Source organism: Anopheles coustani, chromosome 3 (assembly GCF_943734705.1).
Source record: "Anopheles coustani chromosome 3, idAnoCousDA_361_x.2, whole genome shotgun sequence".
Lineage (NCBI taxonomy): Eukaryota > Metazoa > Arthropoda > Insecta > Diptera > Culicidae > Anopheles > Anopheles coustani.
In genome coordinates this window covers 33,536,829-33,558,226 of record NC_071288.1, presented here as the reverse complement: position 1 = coordinate 33,558,226, position 21,398 = coordinate 33,536,829, and the positions used below count along the sequence as shown (strand labels likewise).

The window sequence follows — 21,398 nt, the reverse complement described above, 5'->3', positions numbered from 1 at the left end:
TCATGATTATAACAAGACAATGTGTTGAAGAAAAGCGTTTGTTGAGGAGATTAAAAATCTTCAGCAAAGGTACGTCCATGAGCTTTGATTGAATGGGTAGTAAAACTTAAATATGGCTCTAACTACCTCATTGTCACAGCGGCCCCATAGCTCAGCTGGTTAGAGCGTCGTGCTAATAACGCGAAGGTCGTGAGTTCGATCCTCTCTGGAGCCAGATTACATTTTTTTTCTCGGTTATGTTTTGCTTTTGAGGTTTGCGTTTTGGGGACTCTTTTGAGTAAATAAAGCCCCGGTTATTGTTTTTCTCGGTCGTGGATCTTATGCGATGATATACCCAAATGTATATAATGGGTTATGGGCGTTGCGATAATTTTGACCTACGAGTATTTTAACCGTTGTATGGACCGTGAATATTCGCAATATATTCAAATTTCCTTTTTCATTAGACATAGTGCAGTTCACTAGCTGCGCTTGTCGCCGTCGTGCCTCCGTTTCAAATACATTTCTTCGCTCATTGCGCCTAACTCATTGGATCATGCTTTCCATCATGTGTAGTATATTGGAAAAGGTCAATTAATGTGTTAAAGTATATTATCCAGCATTCAACCTCCACTACATGATTAGTTCCGTTTGATCTTTTAAGCGAACCGTTAGCGTTCAAATATTCAAAAATAATGCATGTGTTGCGCTTTGCATAGCTTTAAGTGCAAATGTGAACCAGTAGGAAGACAAGGATCTCAGCCGGGGCCTGCTTTACCCATTTACCATTGATAAGAAATTGACCACATTTTTTTACATTCTACGCATTATTTGAGCAAACAGTAGCTGACCACGATGTGAACAGCATGTTCCACAACTTTCCACAACTTTCCAAATAACAAAACCGACATTTTGAAAACTTAAACAAAACTCAAAACGACTGTCAAAAATTTTCTTTTATTTTTTCTAATAACATCAAGGCATGAATCTACCTCGTCTATTGATATACTTTGGTGTAGTGATGGGGAAACTGAATCCCTACAGAGATTCGAATCTTTCGATTCAAATCCATTCCGAGATTCGGATCTTTGAATCCGAATCCCAATCCGTCATATCATGCGTGCTTACCTAATTTACCGATCTTTCATATTATTTGTTACTTTAACAATTGTACAATCAATGGTTGAATTGATCCGAAGGCTAAATCGAGCTTTTGAATGGTCCCCAGGACCATCTGGATCGCTATCGCTATCCGCTCCAAGGGGGAGCTGTTTCATTTCAGTTCCGAGGAAACTACCCACCACTATGCGCACAATTTGAGAGAGAAAAGAGAATTGAAAATGCTCTCGCAACATCGCAAAATCTCTCTTTCGAAGAGAGAGATTGCGCATCGGGACCTTTCGAACTCTGCCGGCCTGGGATTTATAATCCCAAAATGACATTTTGATATTTTCGAAGAGTTTCGGTCGACCGAGCCATGTCGACAATGTGTCGACATTGCAACGCAGTATTAATTTCTCCAAAACTGGAAACGATGGATAGGTCTTTACTTCGACAAAGTTGTTGGTCTGCAAAAGACCTTTCGTTTGAGGGGTCTGTCGTAAACATCGGTGAACGGAATCAAAAGTTATTGGCAAATAGGCTGTTACGGCCATTTTCCCATACAAAATCATTTTGCAAAAACTAAGTGGCCTGGAAAATCTTACTATCGTTAAAGTTGTGTGTCTTGAGCAGACCTTTCATTTGAGGGGTCACATGTACAAATCGGTTCAGCAGTTATAAAGTTATTAGCAAATTGGCAAGTTTTTGCCTAAATGGCTATTCGAAATATTGAGTACGTTGTTCCGGAGATTTCCGAAGCTTTTCGAAAAATAAACTTTCTCAAAAACTAGACAATATTGAACGATCTATCGTTACACAAAATTGTGTGTCTTGAGCAGACCTTTCATTTAAGGGGTCACTTGTGCAAATCGGTTCAGCAGTTGTAAAGTTATTAGCAAATTGGTTATTTCAGCAGAAAATACCAACCAAAGTTTCTGCACCTACGCCTCAGAATTTCATAAACTGAGAACTACGGAAGAGTCTTTGTTGCACAGAGTTATCAGTCTTTAAAAGACCTTTCATTTGAGGGGTCTGGCGCTAAAATTGGTCAAGCCACTAAAAAGTTATTAACAAATTAGCTATTTCAGCCATTCATAAGGCAGCTTGGTTGTTTCAATTTGAAATCTTTAATTTTTGAATGAATTTCACGACAATGACGATTCACCAGCCTGGCCATTCAACAAACTTTATCACGTTGTGCCAACGCAAAACCATCTGTGACAGCGTAAAATTGTCGCCTGAAAGGCCATTCTAAGAGAATCGAACCATTGTGGTCTGGCAGACGAACGTTAACGTTTCGTAACGTAAATCGTTTTCAAAGCAAAGTGAAGTTTAATTGGTGTAAATATGTCTCAAATGGTGAATGCTTTGCAATGCAATTGTAACAATAGTGAAAGCAGTGTGCCAGACGGGATATTGTGCCAAGATGCACCAACAGTCACATTCTCGGAACCTGTGGTAAGTGTGGAATGTTTAAGTTTTCGTTTTTTTTGTATGAAAAACGTTTGGAAAACGTATATAATTAATCTATATTGCTTACTGTAATATGTGGTCATATGTGTCTTTTGACCCACGTCGTTATTACATAATAGAAACATTAATCTAATATATAAAAGTCACCGTTGTCTGTGTATATATATCCCTACCCCTCCAGAACACCCTCCCTCTAAAATTAATGAAAAACAATTATAGTTCAACAATTATTGAACGAGTTTTCACAAAAATTAGTACACATACTGCTCACATAGGGACATACCATGGTTTAAAATTTCATCTTTGACCTCACTTCTTCTTCTTCTTGGCGTAACGACCTCTTGGTCATGCCTGCCCGTTAAGGGCTTACGAGACTTATTTCCCTGTTGTACGTGGATAGTCAGTCCTCTCGTACACGAGAGGGTCCGGTCTCGGTTGGGATTCGAACCCACGCCGTCGAGGTGGTGAGCCCCGACGCTCATGGGCCGACTTTCTAACCGGCGCTACCACTCGGCTGTCACGGACCCCCAATGACCTCACTATTAATGTTCAATCTTAGCCCAAACTCCCTCTACCCTACTCCTCATCTTCAGCAAATCAATAGCATAGCTCAAAACGAAAAGTGTTAATTCTTATCACAAGTATGCAACGCAAAATCTACTAAGTGTATCTGTGCCAAACTTGGCTGGAGTATAACTCATTTTCTCGAACTAAATCGAACCCAGACATCCCAGATTTCTTCTATCTTCTCTTACGTAACAAATATTCTCAATCACACTGAATCAGTCTAATCAATTTATACTAAACATAATCATAAGAAAGACATTTTTTCAAGTGTGAAATGTCCAACATTCTTATGCCTCCTTCCTGCCAATAACTTTCTATCATCTGAATCTTTCGATCATCTGAATATCTTATCTATCAACGATAGAAATTAAGTTAAACAATATAATGCCACATTACTACGGAAGCGACGAGTTTAAAAAAAAGCGTACATATCGTGGGGTGACGGTTTTACTGGGGTATTTCTCATACTTGCTTCAATTGATTAATTTTAAATGGTTGAACCAAGGTGGAAGCACAATAAGATAGCGAATGCAAAATGTATATTTACATGGTTTCGTCGACTAAAGGTAATACTAAAAAATACCACTAGGGTAAGTGCACCCATAGTGGAGCTAGTACCAATAGTGGTTGTAGTGGAATAAAATCCTAGCTCTACGCCGATATATATACAATGAAGTTATTTGTTCTTCTATGAAATGTTCTTTGATCTTCTGCGGAGTGTTCAAAAGATGAACCATCCCATTCCGTAATACAGAAGCGTCAAAATTCATATTTTTTAAACAGGTTGTCACAACATGCTACATTCCTTAAGAATCTATAACGAATATCATGATTTTCTTAAGGCTATAAATCACTACAAAATCATTAAAACCATATTATTTCGCTACTTACATACTCCAATATAATTGATTTACATGAACTTAGTGCATTTTAGCATAATTTTATTATAATTTTATAGTTTTCACCATAGAGCCACTATAGGCACAAAAACCAGAGTTGTTCCTATAGTAGCCATAGATTTTTTCACAAGTAACACACAAAAGAAAGGAACGAGTATATTTTAGTTTTATTTCGTTTTTGGTCAATATAATCAGGTAAATGTAGTGATTTTATTCTGTTTCTACAAAATAAACAAAGCGGAACTGGAGGGAATCGAAAAAGCAAGACTTAGACGGCGAAAACAGGCTCAGCAGAAAGAGCAGAGGAAAGAAAAGACAAAGCAGGTGAAGGATACACTATAAAGCATATACTATGGTATTAGCTGTAATATTCAAAGCATTTTTTATGAATTAAAATTGGACATATTTCGGTAAAACAATACAGTCTTTTCAATGACAATGCATTGGTCAAGGAGTATTTTACCGTTTTGTTTGAAATATGCTTCAAAAATAAGTTATAGGCAAAATATATTCAAGTTTTTCGTACTACCACCACTATAGGAACACGATACCACAACTATAGGAACCATACCACCATAATAGGAGCAACCGACTAGGAAGAAAAATACGCTTTTTTTCGTGTATTTTGTATAGTTTACGGTGAAAATAGATGTTTTTCAGAAGAAAAGTCATGTTTCGATCATAATTGATTCAAATATGTAGAATATTGTGTTCTTAACACTCATAAATTACACCTAATTGGTATTTACAGTACTAAGTGCACCACTATTGGTACAGTTACCCTAACTCCAAAACGCTAAATTTAAGATTGCAAAACTCAAGATACTGAATGAAAACACTCTTACAATACAAATATACTTTAAATAAAAACGACAGGAACCTAAAATTCCAAAAGGAGGATTTTCGAATAGATCAGCTTTTAACAACTTTAACTTAAAAAGACCTTTCATTTAAGGGGTCAATCGTGAAAATCGGTTGAAAGAATCAATAGTTATTAACAATTTGCCTCGCGGTGCCGCCGGTGGGTTGTATTCTGTTCCAATCATCTTGCATGCGTGTTTAGAGATTGTCCGTTTACGAAGGAAATCATCTAAAATCTTCCATAGGTGTTTTACCAGGTTCATATCTGGACTCTGTGGGAAGCGAATGGAGTTGTTTACGGCTGTGTGCTTAGGCTCGTTATCTTGTTGGAATAGGAATCTTACTTGAAATCCTAACTTCTCGGAGCTTTTTATACAACTGTCTTTCAAAATTTGAACGTAGGTTTTGTGATCCTTTATCCCATCAATGAAGTGCAGCTGCCCCACTCCTGCTGCACTAATGCAACTCCAAACCATGTCGGAACTTTCACCATATTTCACCGTTGAAATAAGATTCTTTGTTTGCATCTCAGTATTGCATTTTTTATGTGGTTAAAGCTCGTGGCTCCACCTTTTCGTTGCTTATTGTCGAATGTTTTTGTAACGAAGAATCGATCAATTGCCGATTGAGCTTTAAAACGAGGTCTGGCCACAAGTTTTGCTATCTCATTGGTAGACTCATGCAATCGAACGATATGTTTTTCTCGTCAAAGGTTGTCTCTAACGCCTTTCGATCTATGTTGTGAACTAACTGGACATTTCGAATTAACACATTAAGCGCTCCGTTCATTTTCACTACTTTCCGTTAAGTCGTTAATTCGTCATAGACCATCGACCAAGTGGTAAAATAATCCCTTTTGTCAATTTTTTGTTCATGTCCCGACGCCTCATTAACAAAAGGTTTCAATAACGCGAACCGACCATATTCTTTTAAGAAACTCAATGTACTGCCGGTCCCATTGGGACCTGGTTTCCCTACAAAAACGGCTCTGTCGGTTCAACGAGACTAAGAGAACGCTTAACGCGCTATTGCCAGACCGTGGTATACTAGATTTCATTTAAATTGAAGGTAAAATCCCTAATGAGGCCCCCTAGTCGCCGCATCGTCATCATTTTTTAGATGTTTTTGCCTGCAAGTTATGCAATAGGTGGCACATCAATGCAGTTTGAATAATTGAACCGTTGAATTTCCGTTAGAAGCTGTAATGATTTGAATTAATCGGTTGAACTGGGCAAGATGGACAGCATAAACCAATGATTTGGAGTGAAATAATGAGTATGAAACGGCGGCGCGCCCGCAGCGAGCGCAGCGAGCGGACTGCGCTAGGTCTACCGAAAAAGGGAGTTTGTTATAAATTTGTGAAATAAGGGGGGCCAGTGGGCCCCCCTCATACCACAGCCCTAGGTTGATTGCGTAGCCGAATTTTCATAACCTCATGCAAGTAATGCATGAGGGAGTTCATGTTGTACATCCTTTTCAGTATAACCATAATCTTTAATTTAACGAGGCATTCAATTCAAACGGTTCACACAACGGCATTTGTTTCACCCATTGCATACCTTTTAGGTACATCCGCTCACAAATGGTGTAGCCACGACAGCGATTTTGGCAGGGGGGGGCTTCATTTGGGATTTTACCGGTTTTGTTAAATTATTTTTTGTTCAATTGTTTGTTCAATTGATTGTTCAATTGTTTGAAATGCAATTGCACATACGTTTACAACTATTCCAAAGGATCTACAATCTTCCGCTAGGGAGGAGTTTGGAGACGCGATACTGAACTTTTCGGTCATAAGTTTATCGCATTTGACCCAGTCTATGTTTTATGTTAGGTCGTGAGTCATTAGTGTCGGATTGGTTGGATGGGAAGCCTTCGGCATTGCAATCTTAAATGACCTCCAAATTCGCTGCCGAATTGGTCTTGGATGACCTTCAATTGAGTGTCCAGGGCATAGGGATATACCTAGGGCACTACCTGGAACCCTGGGTGATGTTGTTCTCGTATGTTCCCCGGTTTTGAACATGGATAGTCTGAACTTATTACACAGGTCATGATGATTAAGACGTTTAAATCGCCTAAGATATAAAAGGGTGTTTGTAGTCTAGTACAAAGATTTTCGAGGTCGTTTTTGATCTTTGCAGTATCAAAGTTAGGTCTCGGAGAGATATATAATTATGATTTATGAACGAGGAATTCAATTAAAAAAAAGATAATAATCTTTATTTCTTGCTTGACTACGTCCTATCTCATGAGTTGCTTAAACTGAACTGACTTTATTATTCCCTAACTGGCCCTGGCAACCCGTGGTGCGCGTCCCGGTGGTTCCGCTGAGTCGGCGTCTTCTACCTGCGCGTGGTGCCTTCCGGTGGTACACGTGGCGTCTGATGGTGTCATATGGCATGTGTGCAGAGGCGCATTAAGTGTTCTAGAGGCCTCAAGCAGCTACAAGTTGAAGGTCCCAAAAGCATACATTGCATTCAACATTCAACTTTATATTTCAACTACATTACAAACTAACATTTTCCTCAATACTATCCCATGTTTTAAATGCTAAAAGCCTTGTTTTCAAAATCATATTTCACGCCAAACCATCTTTCACAAATAGTATTTTCTATTAACAAAATTGACGAATAATTTAATGTTACATTTTAATCTACTTAGTTATTGAGTCTTTTGAATACCGAATATTTTTATCAAAAAATTCGTAAAATAACAGCTTAGTGCAATGCAAAGTATTATAACTATGTTTGGGGCAGGGCATTACTTTTGCTAGCCCATATGCATTATCTTCAAACTATTCTGAGGATTATCCTCTTTTGCAAAATGATCTTTACACTGTTCGCTTTTATATATGTTAGTTCATCAGTATTTTTTATGTTAACTTTAAAAAACACAAAAATGCGACGTTTGATCACCTTTTCGTAATCAAAGCCCAATTCATTCGCAAATTCATCACACATTTGAAAAATAATAAAATTATTTCAACATTAAAATTTAAAAAAAAAATAAGGTGGGTGAATGATGGGGCCCTCGATAACTTGGGGCCCTAAGCAGCTGCTTAGTTTGCTTACCCTATGATCCGCCTCTGCATGTGTGCCTCACGTAATTATATATTTAACGTGTTCTTCAAAATTAAAATTCAATATTATTTCTCTCGATTTGAGGTGTCGCACATTTATCTAAATCATGCAGTGCTGTACGAAATTGTAAGGCTGCCACATATACTTCTTCTTCTTCTTCTGTTTTGCGATTTCGGGGTATATCCTCTTACGTTGATTCACTATGTTCACTTTCACGTATTCAGAGGAGTATCGACTCTGTCCGAACTCCTATATAGGGGTTCGTCCTTTGGGAGATATATAGTAGTAGTTAGTTTGTCTGTTTTGATGGTAGTAGAGTGATAGTAGCAGTTAGTTTGTCGGTTTTGGATTAGAAATAAGGTTGGTATGTGTTTCAATACATAATTTTTCTAGTGATAGGAAGGTGTTATACGTGAGGGGGCAACAGTATTATTTTCCAGGAGCTCGAATTGGCTAGTGAATGCTCCTTGTAGCCCGAGCGTATTGGAATTTTTTATTTTCCCCGGAGTTTTTTACCCGGTAGAATGCTCAAGTGGTAACCTCGCGACACTCGTTTTTGCAGAAGCTGCATTTGAATGCTGGAGTTAATTGGTGAGATAATTTTCTTTGCATTTGGAGCATTTGGCAGATTTGGCTTGGTTTAGATTGTAGCTACACCTATTCTGCGACGAAGGGTATACAATGCAATCTAAAGGTATACAATGGGTGATATAAATACCGTTATGTGAATTGTTTGTATTAGGTGTCGTGTCAAACTTTTATCGATGAAAGAATAAATGAGACCCTTCGTTTTCTTGTGCGATGATATACCTAAACTTATGCAATTGGTGATATATTAGTTCGGCAACGTAATCAACCTAGGGGTGCGGTATGAGGGGGGCCCACGGGCCCCCCTTATTTCACAAATTTATAACAAACTCCCTTTTTCGGTAGACCTAGCGCAGTCCGCTCGCTGCGCTCGCTGCGGGCGCGCCGCCGTTTCAAACTCATTTTTTCGGCCAAACTCATTGGTTCATGCTGCCCATCCTTTGTAGTATAATTTACAAGGTACCTATATATATAACATTATATTAACCAGCATTGAATATCTACTGTATGATTATATTATTGTTATATTTTGCAATTAAAGCATGCTGTGATTAATGACATTTTATAAATTTAAGTCAAAAGTTTTAAAATTTTCTTTCTATCATCAGGGGACAGATTCTATATAATATTTAAATTGTTTTAAAACTGACTCGTATTTCTTAGCCCTTTGTAATGTTAGAAATTTTACATTATCACAAATGACATAGAATGTATTAATTACAAATTCCTAATTGATAGAAAATTTGTGTTCGTCTCGCTTACGCACACGATTTTCTTCTGAACTGAACTATAAGATGACTCGTTAGCTGTTATTCCTACATTTGCAAAATCTGCGGGAAAACTCTGGATGAATGTTACTAACGATTGCAACAACACTGATCCTTGCAATAGTTCACATTCAACTGTTTGAGGCGTCTTGCATGTAGCATTTATTTTCTGAAGCAGCGTGTTCCAAATTACGGCCATTTAAACAACCTCATATTTACTCATTTGATGGAGAAGCGTGTTTGTTTCATCTATTGTTATTGCTTTTTCATCTTTAGCGTTACAAATTTTAAGCAATGCATTTTTGATTTCTCCAAATCCGGGTTTTAAAGCTAAGACCGCGTCGACTCTAGTTGACCACCGAGTCATTGAATGATTGTTTTCCTTTTTCATTTTTTTTTGTTACAATTTTCCAACGATGGGTTGAAGAGGTAAAAAAACGTTTTAGCTGAAAAACTTGCACTGCTTATAATTTGTAGCTGTAAAATTAAAAATTGAATTTTATGAGTGATTTGCACATGGTATATTCCACTCATAGCACCTGCACTGTTCCGGTTAATGCTTGCGCGAAGGCTCAAGTATTTAGCAGACATATTGCAACGTCAGATGACTGTGCTCTACAGTTTGAAATATCCATAATTATTGTGTTTTTACTTCTTTTTTTTCAGTTTTTTATAAGATCTTAGTACTTCTTTCCAATAATTGTGTTTCTTTCCCCTTTCATTTATTAACTTTGTGTCTTTAGTTTGGGTTACCGTATTTTATCGAATATAGTGCGCATTTTTTCTCAAATAAAAGATCGATCAAATACTATCTGCGCACTATATTCGGAAGTTACCCATTAGCAAGTTACCAAGATGAACTTCTCAATACTTTTGTTTTAGTTTAGGTGCGCACTATACTCGTCTGCGCACCATACTCGATAAAATACGGTATACTAAACCTTTTGTACAAGTTACAAATAGATGTGATGTGTTCTTTTGATCCATGGGTAATAATTAACACCTTTGGTAGTTTCCGAAAATAACAACCAAGTGCTTTCTTCTCATGCTCCGTTGGTTTTTTCGTCAAAAATGTTCTGTATTGAACTTTCTGCAGTAAACGTCATCCTCATCTTTATAAAGAGGTTTTAGAACTCTTGATATTGCCATAAAAAGTTTTTTTTTATTACGTGGTCAATAAAAACATCGGAAAAGATTAGTTTTCATGTTGCAACAGTTTCAAAATCAAAATTTGAAGTTGAAACAATTATTTCAGTTTCCTGTTGGCTTTAAGACATGGTAGTTGTTTCTGGCTCCAGGATCTCCGGTGCTCCTAGAGACGGTTGAGGAGTCTGCATTTTCATTGTCAACCAAGTTCGAACCATTTTAAATCTTATAAATTTACCCAAACCAAAAATTTTCTTGAAAATGAATAAATTCTTCTTCTTTTTTAATTTTCAACGGATTACTTCTCCACTTTTAAACCGCTTCATTTAAGTCGCTTGTTTTGCGTAATTTTATAGTGGTTAATTAACTTGTATGTCGCTAATAATTACCAAACTGAATATAGTAATATGGAATTTCTAGTAAGAATTGCAAGAACTCTTCACTTCTATCGGTCGTTTGCACACACGATCTTGGTTAACTCTCAATTATGTAGTATGTTTAAAGGGGTTCTCTGACCGGCGAGGCCCCTAGCGGCCGCCAACTCCACCCATAGGATAATCTGCCACTGCGAATGATTTATTGTAGAAATTTGCGCACGATGCGCTCCCAGGTGGCACTTCCATCGACGTAGGAGCTAAGAGGCGAGTTGTCGCTTGTAGATTACTAACTTTATTTTTCGTTCGATACGCTTTTTTACAAATTATAAACCTGTAACTAGGTTACTTACTTGTTTATCGGTTTTTGCCCGGGTAACCGCTTCGCTTCGTCGGCGGCTTTTTTCGATCCCTACTGACCGACCTATTGGCGCTGCGCCTCGTCTACGGTTTCGCTTCCCTCGACGACAATTATCATATTCAAAATTGTTCATGACTTAACGCTTGGTTGACGGGCGCTTCCGCTAAAAATAACGTTAAGCCAAGCTACCCCGAGAGTGCCGCATCTGTCCCACATGCGGTACGTGGAGCTGGCGGCTCGTCTTTATCCGAAAACATTTTTAAGCTATCTGAAGATGTCGCCATCTGTGTTCGCCTTGCTGTACAATCTTTGCGCGCCTTATATTCCACGAAAAACATCAGGTGGAATACAATTGTCCACACAGGAACAATTAGCAGGTACTTTGCGTTATCTAATAACCGGGCGAACGGTACCGGACTTGGAGACGTCCACATTCATTGAAAGACGCATGCTGCACCAAGTTATCGTCAGCTGCTGCAAAGCAATCCAAACGGCCCTAATGGACAAATTTCTGCGCGTAAGTGCTCATTTCGAGTCTGTTGTATTGCATGCCAAATTTATTAATGCACACATTTTTCAGTTCCCACAAACTCAACAAGAATGGGACACAATTGCAGCGAAGTTTGAAGAAAAGTGGGACTTTCCATGCTGCGTGGGAGCCATCGATGGAATACACGTACCAGTGGCTGGCCGGAAAGGAGAAGAGAAGATGCTGGAGAACTATAAAAAATTTCGTAGTATTGTTTGGCTGGCATTAGTGAATGCAGACTGTGAAGTTCTGTTTTCAAATGTCGGTGCTCCAGGTCGGATGGCGGACGGTCGGGTCTATCGATCCAGTAGTTTGGAAACTGCTGTGAAACGAATGCCACCCGTTAACGTGCCAGGACCAGAGGGAATTTCTAAGTATGTTCTTGTTGGAGACAAAGCATTCCAAGGATCAGAACAAATGCTGGTCCCATTTAAAGTTAAGGACACACCAGAACGGCGTATGTTTAACAAGAGGCTTTCTCAGGCGCGGCAAGTGGTGGAGCGTACGTTCGGCCAAATCACCAACCGATTCCGAATTATAAAAATGAGCGAAAAAATTTAACAGCAGAAAAAAAAAATTCCCATTGTAACAACTTGTGTTGTTTTACATAGCTTTTTAGTTGCGGCCGGTAAATGCAACTTCCGCGCAGACCGGTTAACAGAATTTAACCATAATATTTCAACTCTAGAAGACGTTAATTTTCCCGATGATGAGCGTCCCATTATCACCGAAGATGAGCGCCTACAACGAGGCGAAAGAGTTAGAGAATTATTCGTTAAACATTTTCAATCCAACGTAGTTTCCTTTCAATAAGTTCAGTATAAAGTAACAGTAACTTCAAGCTCTAATTCCTATAACTAATATTCCATTGCCATTTTATGATTTGCAATCTGCGGTATCTGGTGTCTTGACTTCCATCACTTGTCGAAGACTTGTTGATGAACATTCGCTGCTCTGGTGTCTTTCTTCCTTTAATCAGGTGCCAATATTTCTGTAGGAGTGTCTTTTCTTGCAAGAAACATATTTAGATATTCAGTCCTGGCACGTTCAGTAGTATTCATGGCTACAGTGGTGACTGTCTGTTAGATGACCTGTTGAAGTATCCTTTGAGAATTTGGCTTCTTTATGTCTGCATAATTTAATGCCCCAAACAACACTATGAAATGTTTATAGTTGAGCCCATCTTCGAAGCGTCCCACGGCTGAAACACGGTTGTTACTCCATCCTCGTGCAATCCTATACTGATAGGGCATAGTTAGTAAGGGATGCGACACAAGTTGAAGTGTAGGAGATGCGTGATTGTGCCTACTTAGGCAGGGATAGGGCATGCATTTCGTCAGGGATAGGTTAGTTAGGAGATTCGGTCATTTTTAAGCTGTTATTGTTACTTTCAAGAGTTTCACATACTATGTGATACTATTTGGGTATACCACCATTTTTTCCTTGGTAAGGTGGATAAAACATACGGAGATAGGCATAGTAAAAATGTACCACCACCTCCTTTTCATGGTTAGGGACAGGCGACTCAAAATTATGATTAGGATATATTTCGCCAGGGTTAGTATCAGGATCTATTAAGATAACTATCTTCAACAGAATCACCAGTAGCTAATAGCTTAGTTAGGACAGAATACATGCGAGGTTGGTGGTGTAAGGGACAGCTTTTTGCCGAGTTTTTTAGGGAGTAGTGAGGGATGCTCTTTTGGCCCCTTCGAGTCTGTTCTTAGAAACCGCCCGCCTTTTTGGGCGCCCACGGAGTGCGTAAAATACATTTTTCTTGGCTTTAACAAAAAAAAAATCAAACTAGCTGTCGTAGAATACACGCTACAATCGTGTTTGCTAACTAGTTCGGGTACCGGGGAAAAAAAACAAACTATCCTAACACCATGTTCATGATTGAATTGTACCCAAAATAGATGGATCCTCTTGCCCCTAAAAGTTTACCAGTTACTGCCGCATGCTACCCGCGAAGTCCTTCCTACCTACACGCTCCTCATAGTCATACTGTGTTGTTCAACTGCCATCGCTGCCATGCCGGTAAGTGCCATGCCATGATACAGAAATAATTAAGGATTAGCTCACTGTTCTAATTGCACTGTTCTTCAATACATTGTTTTTACTTACATGGTCGCCTAGATGATCTTTCATATCATCTATTTGATGAATCTATGGGCCCGAAAATGCTCGCCGGAGGCTGCCGCATGTCATCGTTCTTTAGATGTTAACTGCCATTGCTGCCAGGCCTGTAAGTATGGAAAAAATGCACATCAGCCTAATGTTCCGATTGTCCATCATTTTCATTTATGGAGTTACATGTACAAATCGGTGGAAAGAATCAAACATTATTTACAAATTTGTTATTTCAGCAGAAAATACCTTGAAGGTATCTGCATCTTAATCCCATTCAAATGTTTATTTCATTAAATAAGAATATTTGTTGAATCAAGTTGTTTGCCTTGAAAAGACCTTTCATTTGAGGTGTCTGTTGCTGAAATTGACCAAGGCACTAAAAAGTTATTAGCAATTTGGCTATTTCAGTTATTATTTCAAGCTGCGACCCTTGGTTTTTGAAGCTTGTTGGCGCGCGCAGCTTTATGCTAGTGGTGGGTAAACCAAATCCCCAAATCCGAATCCCAATCCAAGAAACAGTCGGTCCAAGCACTCGGATAATGGACATTCTACTGTATTTCTTTGTAAAAAATAGGTTCTAGGAATTTTTCTAGAGGCTAACTTGCAAATCGCGCAAAAAACTCAATCTATGTCCATTGGACATTCTACCCAGCGTTCGATTTGAGTAAATTTAAATCAATTACATTGTCTCTAGATCGACTAGTTATGTGACTAATTCGACTCAAATCATTATGAGTCGATTCTAACAGTTTAGGATCAAGTCAGAATCGAATCAAATCGAGTCCCAAACAAATCAAAACAGATTCGAGTCCTAAACAAATCAAATCAGATTCGAATCTCAAACAAATCAAAACAGATTCGAGTCCAAAACAAATCAAATCTTTAGAATCCGTCAAATGGGATTCGAATCTTTAGAATCCCTCTAGGGATCGAATCTTCGAATCTTCCGAGTCCCGATTCTGCCTCACCGAGGACGCTTAGCTGAGGCGCCTGATTCGCTGCAAAGCGATGGTGACGTGTCGACGTAGCTTGCTTAGGATGCGGTCATCGATGTGCAACTGCTGGACAAACTTTGGAAATACATGTTCCTAAAGTGCTTTTCAAAAAGTTAAGGAAGTCCTTAGACAGTTATCATGTATTATTTGAGCGAAATAGGAACATTTCAGAGTTTCTTCCTGATTAATATTTGCCCGTCCATGTTTTGCTTGATAACGGCAATGGTAGACCGTGGCCTAAGCATTCAGCGACGGAATGTCATAGTGTCATCTATTATGGATAGACAGCATCGCGGGGCCAAAGTGTGTAGAACCGAGACGATCTTATTGTGACGAAAAACTAAAGTTATTCAACAAGCTTGTTTTGCTTTAATCAACTACAATCCGCGAGAGATGCGGGCTTGGTGAAAATTATATGCAAACGGTATTCGGATTTGTGATCTTGAGCTTGTGTCTATTTAGGGGCGAAGAAGCGACCAAGCTTACGCGGCAACTTGTTTTGTGTCACGTAAAGGGAAACCTTTGCTGAGGTGTAAGAAAGTGCTGCGATAATTATTCGGACAGTGCAGTGTAGCATTAAATCGTCAATAATTAGCAGTAAGTGAATTTGTAACCGTTCTGTGTGTTTCTGTCTTCTCCTTGCGCCAAGCGAGACGATCATCGATCAATCCCGCACGATCGGCGCAGGAAGCGAGTGAAATCTAATTTACGGGGCATATATTTTTCGTCGTTGTAGGTTGACGTCACGCAAGGGATGGCGCAAAGAGTGGCTTTCGGCAAGAAGAAAGCGGGCAAAATGCTCGTCAACGTCCACATGAATGCCGATGATGAGATTGATGTGGTGCCTATTGATGCCATTGTTTCAGAAAATAAAGTACTGGACGATGAGGATAGCGATGGAGACTCGACGGAAAGTCTTGACTCGGACCCGGAACTCGTGCAAACGAAGGATGGTCGGCTGGTGCTGTCACGGTCCAGTAAAAATTGTCCCAAATGCAAAAAACCTCTTAAAACATCGGCGGTAAGTTTTTGGGGCAAGCAATGGGCGAAGCGTCCTGTAGCTCTCACACTGGATGTCGTTCGTACCGTTTCAGGAGCTGGCAGCCCACCGACCGAAATGTCCGGGGACGCTTGATAAAGTGACCGAGGTGATACTGAAGGAGAAAAAAGCGGCAAAGCACGCAAATCCTAGTGAAGAGTTTAGCAAGTACTGTAACCCGAACCCGGAGAACCCTTGCTATTGTTGCGGCGAGGACGTCAGTACTGCGCACGTTGGCCACATCCGGTGCCAGTTTTGCCCGAAATCGTTTAAAGCGTTCGAGTATCTCGATCGGCACATCAGCTCGGTCCACGCCGAGTCGGACGATTTTCCGTGCGAATTCTGCAACGCCAAGTGTCCCTCAGCCGAGATTCTGGCGGAGCACCAGAAGATTCACAGCGAGGGTAAGCCGCACTCGTGCACCATCTGCGGGAAGGAGTTTACCCGCCGCTACCATCTGGATCGCCATGCGAAACACTCCAACTGTGGCAGCGACCAGAAGTTCCATCTGCCGTGCGAGGTATGCGGAAAGGAATTCACCCGTGTGGACAATCTGCGCGAACATCTGCGCACGCACCTCGGCCAGACGGGCCGCAAGCGGGACTATCAGTGTCCATACTGTCCAAAGTCTTTTTACGGTTCGTCGCTGCTGAACATTCACATCCGGACACACACGGGCGAAAAGCCGTTCCCGTGCGATCTATGCCCGAAATCGTTCCCGTCGTCCGGCGCACTGCGTAAGCATCGGCGCAAGCACACGGGTGAACGGCCGTACAAGTGCGATGACTGTTCGGCTACATTTTCCGCGCGGGAAACGCTCAACCGCCACCGGAAGAGGCACACCGGTGATAAGCCGCACGAGTGCAAGGAGTGCGGTAAGCGTTTCATCCAGGCGACGCAGCTCCGTACGCATATGTTCGTTCACACCGGGACCGCCTCGTACAAGTGCAAGGAGTGTGACCAGGCATTCCCTCGGAGCAGTAAGCTTAACGAGCACATCAAGTACGAACATCGAGGCGAGCAACCGTTCGAGTGTAACGAGTGCGGGAAGCGTTTCCTTGACCGGGCAGAGCTGAATCGGCATATGGCGGTGCATATGACCCAGAAGGGTAAGTCGGTCTGGGGTGATTTTGAGGGGCGTTGAATTTAATATTTGAGATTTCCTTGCCTTACAGAGTTCCAGTGCCACTGCGGTAATTCGTACACAAGGAAAGCTTCACTGAAGGCGCACATGAAAACGCATAGCTCGGAAGAACCGGTAACCTGCAAGATTTGCACGAAAACATTTATCAGAACGGATTGCCTGTTGCGTCACATGAAGAAACAACACGCGTAAGTGAAACAAAACATTTCTCTGCTTTAAAGTACCATTCGAAAGTGGATGGAAAGGACGCGCCTACTTAGAATTTTTTTTCGAGAATTTAAAAAACAAACGACTTTCTGTTGAGCCTTTTTTTACTTTTAGGTTGAATTTATTTAATATTTGTTATATTGCTTAACTCATGGCTATCGACTGTATTTGAACCACAATATTCATATGATGAATTTGCAACAGTTGACCTGAACTTTTAATTCTCCTCAACAGGGAAGCCGTCGAAGAACTTATTCAATGCACGGAGAAGCGTAAAGAGGAAGAACTGCAAGTGCCGAGCCCGGCGACGGTAGAAATCAACGGTGAGGTGTTCGAAATCACGACCATGGGAGAGTCTACCAAACAACCTAAGTTTGTACTGCCCGATCCAAACGCTGGCCGAGTGATGGAGGTGTATGAGCTTCCACCCATAGTGGTTCCCGAGGCAGTAACGTCTCCAGATGAACCAGTGGAATACGAGCTGGTTCCAATTGCTGAGGAAACGGAAGTCGAGATCTATAGCCAGGAGGAGGCGCTTGACGACTTATCTCCGGGTAATAGTGAGGGCGTGGAGATATTGCCAACTATCAAAGAGAGCTCCCCGAAGACCAAACCGGATCCCGAGAAGACAAATAAAGAAGCTTCATCGAGTGGAAAGAATGTGGATGGAGCGAATAGTGCTTCAGTTAAAATATTGAAGCCGAAACTGGCACAAGAGCCTAGTCCGGCACATGAGCCAAGTCCGATACAAGAGCCTAAACTGGCAGCTAAAATTGAAAGAGCTAGAGAAAAACGTTCTACACCTTCAAATAAATCTGATAAGCTTCCTACGGAACCCCCAAAACCAACGCCGGTTGAAGAGAAGGCAAAGGAAATCAAACCAAAATCACCGAAAGTCGCAAAGGAATTGGTGGATGGCGTGAAGGAACCGGTGAAACGTCGGAAAACACGTGAACCGAAGACCGCGACCGGAGCAAAGAGAAGTCGCACGGAAACGGATGATAGTATTCCGATTTTCTTGAGCGACGAAATGCTGTCGGAGAAAATTGCCGAGCTGTTACTGATGTTGGTGGGAGAAGAGATGCTGCAAGAGTTTGGCTGGCCTGAGACGCCGGTGGAGGATCTGCTCTGCCAGGTGATTCTACGCTGCGGTCATCGGCCAACGAAAGGCGAAGAAGCTGGAGACAATACGACGCGAATGCGTGAGAATACGAAAATCCTTTTCTCCGTTACAATGGACGAGGAGGATATAAAGCCGTTGCTAAACAATCATACCGTAGATGAGGTTATTATGCATGTGCTGAAGAGTAAATGAGTCTTGGGCCAACCGAAGTTGGTTCTACGACGAATCGCAGTGCAATCGATTGCAGGTTAGGAAATATTTGTATTTCGAACAAATGTGGCCTTTCCAAAGTCCTTACGGTATTAGTAAGGTGTTGTTTTTTATCGAACAGATTCATATTTTTTCACTTTTACCAATAGTATTGTATGAGGGTACAATGTTAAGAAATTTAATCCATCTGACAATAAATGCGAACTGAATCATTTCAATTCGAAACGCGAATCTAGCTTTGATCTTTACAGCGGAATGGGAAAACATATCACGCATTGACGAACAATCGCATTCCGTCACGAGAAGGCATTATTGGATTGCACTTTGGCATCGTTTTAGTTGCTGCCGGAAGCATGTCCCGACCATTACAAGAATTTCAGCGCGATAATTCCGCCCAGAATCACAACTTCCATCACGATTATGAGGATTAGAATGAGCTTATTGTACAGGACGTTCCTCTTCATGGCGCGCAGTATGGCACCAGATTTGCTTAAATCTTCGTTGGCACTTTCCAGCCGACGCTGGCTGCGGAGCAGAGTTTCTCGCTGCACTTCCAGCTCCGAAATGACCTAGAAGAACGAAAAATTTAATGTGAAAAATAGGTAAACAACGACCTGAGCTTCGAACAAGAACCTCAAGACCAGTGTGTTCGGTTTCGATAGCAATTTGATTGGAGCGGGCCAGGCTAGCGGAAGTTCTTTCCAATATTTGCCGTCCTTGCAGCACCTGCTGCCGATGATGGTCGGTCCAGTCGTAATCAGCCATTTTTAAGATTCTGTGGCGATTAAACTTGTATTCCGATTAAGTGATGAGTAAAACCAATTTGCTTTGTTTTTGTTTTTCTGATTTGATTGTTGTTGTTTTGACACAAAATGTTGTTGTTGAATTTTCGGTTTGTCAATTTGACAACCGTTAAGTGACGTTAATTTGAAAATTGCGGGTAGAATGAAATATTTCATGTTATTTCAACCTTTTTAAAACAACAAATTGTTTTATGCAAACATGTATATGCATGTTTATAATTTACGGCATTTTGAATGTAGAAATCGGATTTATCATATCAACAATAGAGTCCATAAGGCATCAGGCCTTGAGGTCAACTATATCGCGCCTACGAAAATATCCAGCATGAAATCCGCGTCACGGATGCCTGGGTAATAAACTACCTGTCGAAAATTAAGGGTGTATTAAGGGTCATTATACGCAATGAAAAGCCTAATCCTAATTAAACAAAATTTATATAATTTATTTTATTATTTTTTTGATATACATTCCTCCTGAATCTATTGTTCTGTGGATTAACGACCGTCTTCGGTCAATTGCTGCCCAAAGGTTCACCACACATTTCCGTTTGCACACAGATAGTCATTTCCCTCGAAGGGCTATTTTTTTAAGTGTGGCATGGCCGTTCAAGGACCCTGTTCCATCTGACGTACGCCTACGGCTTTCCTGTTCCGAACCTAAATTATAATTCTGGGTTGTAACTAAAACACTAAACAAACGATAATTCGTTGCAAAAGTTTGCCACAGTTTACCCACCGCATGAAGATTATCTCATATCTCATCCGTTTGTGCTTGCTCTTGCTAGCTATCGCTATAACTTCTCAAACCCAGGCCGATATAGATTCCAGGTGAATTGTTTTGCTACCTGATCAAATGGCTATAGCATGACTGTGTAAATCCGATTTCCTTCGCCTCCGGTGTGTTTAATAGGCAATAAGCAATATCTTACAACTCACTGCATATCAAACCCATCGGATGCCAACGGGCAGAAATCTTCTAGAACCCCTTTGATTTCATAACTACGCCATGTGGCGGGGAAAGAAGGAAGCGGGGAAAGAAATACTTAGGCTAAGCAGATATTGCGGAATAACAACAACGCCATAACATCCTTGGGGGATGCGTCCGTGAGGAGGAGCTTTGCGGCGGAAATGATTAGTGATAAAACTTGCGATTTAATTAATTTCCTGTCCTGTCCGAGGAATGTTCGCGTCAGCGATGGTTTCGATTCGATCTAATTGCCGCAGATTATGAGGTCGACATGCCTCAGCTGATAACTCGATAAGAACGGGCAACATTTATGTTAAACAGTGTGGCTGCTATTTTGAGGCTATTTTGTTGCTTTATTGCTATTTTCCATGTCAATTGTGGCTACTTCCGACAAAAGGACCTATCAGATTTCACACAACGATCATCGACTACCTTCCGTTTCGCGGTATCAAATAACGATTGTTGGCGTGACAATAACGAGGACCCTTAAAGAGGTGAAGAGATTTATTACAGTATGGTCTTACTGTCCACTTGAATCGGTGCTTGAATGCGGTGAGATCGTATGTATAGTGTGAGGAAACAAATGTATATCATAAAGTTTTGTGACTAGTTACACAGGAACAGAACCACGTGACATGGTTCAAGTTTGTTTTTGATAACGGGTATAAAATAAAACACACAAGGGAATGCAGGTATAGTGGAACTCAAGTGGAAACTTATGCCATCTCATCTAGCATTTATGAAAACGAACATCAAACAGATCCGTTTTTCCACTATTCGGTTTGCTAGCTTTCAAGTGGTCTTTTCAAGTGCACCTTCATTAAGTTCCGAATTGAAGTCTCAGTCTTTTACATGAAAATCCAATGCTGAAGAAAAAACAAAGTTCAAATTAATTTATGTACACCACGTTGAACGTGATCGGCTTATAAAATATTATTTTTTATTATGCTTTAATTTATGGAATCGTTATGCAATATACTCACATACGGAAACAAAACACGGCTGTGCACATTTGTTCTCGTAAGGCTTGTTGCTTACCTCCACCCAGAAGTACG

General features: G+C 40.5%; 3 protein-coding genes and 1 non-coding gene across 5 annotated transcripts in view; 2 read left to right on the top strand and 2 right to left on the bottom strand.

Moving 5' to 3' along the window:
* Positions 1–21,398, bottom strand: part of LOC131271489 (vesicle transport protein GOT1B) — a 433,296-nt gene that overhangs the window by 173,553 nt on the left and 238,345 nt on the right. The gene's annotated exons all lie outside the window — the stretch shown is intronic.
* On the top strand, positions 141–214 carry Trnai-aau (transfer RNA isoleucine (anticodon AAU)). Its single transcript has one exon. It is a non-coding gene; the product is annotated as a tRNA-Ile (tRNA).
* Positions 15,160–18,613, top strand: LOC131271457 (protein suppressor of hairy wing-like). Its single transcript, XM_058272892.1, has 5 exons — positions 15,160–15,447; positions 15,587–15,871; positions 15,945–16,998; positions 17,065–17,221; positions 17,475–18,613. The coding sequence occupies exons 2-5, from the start codon at positions 15,605–15,607 to the stop codon at positions 18,553–18,555; spliced, it is 2,559 nt and encodes an 852-aa protein (XP_058128875.1). The 5' UTR covers positions 15,160–15,447; positions 15,587–15,604; the 3' UTR covers positions 18,556–18,613.
* On the bottom strand, positions 18,798–19,404 carry LOC131271492 (uncharacterized). Its single transcript, XM_058272937.1, has 2 exons — positions 19,207–19,404; positions 18,798–19,142 (listed from the first exon to the last, which is right to left on the bottom strand). Exons 1-2 carry the CDS (start codon positions 19,336–19,338, stop codon positions 18,939–18,941), a joined length of 336 nt encoding a protein of 111 aa, XP_058128920.1. The 5' UTR covers positions 19,339–19,404; the 3' UTR covers positions 18,798–18,938.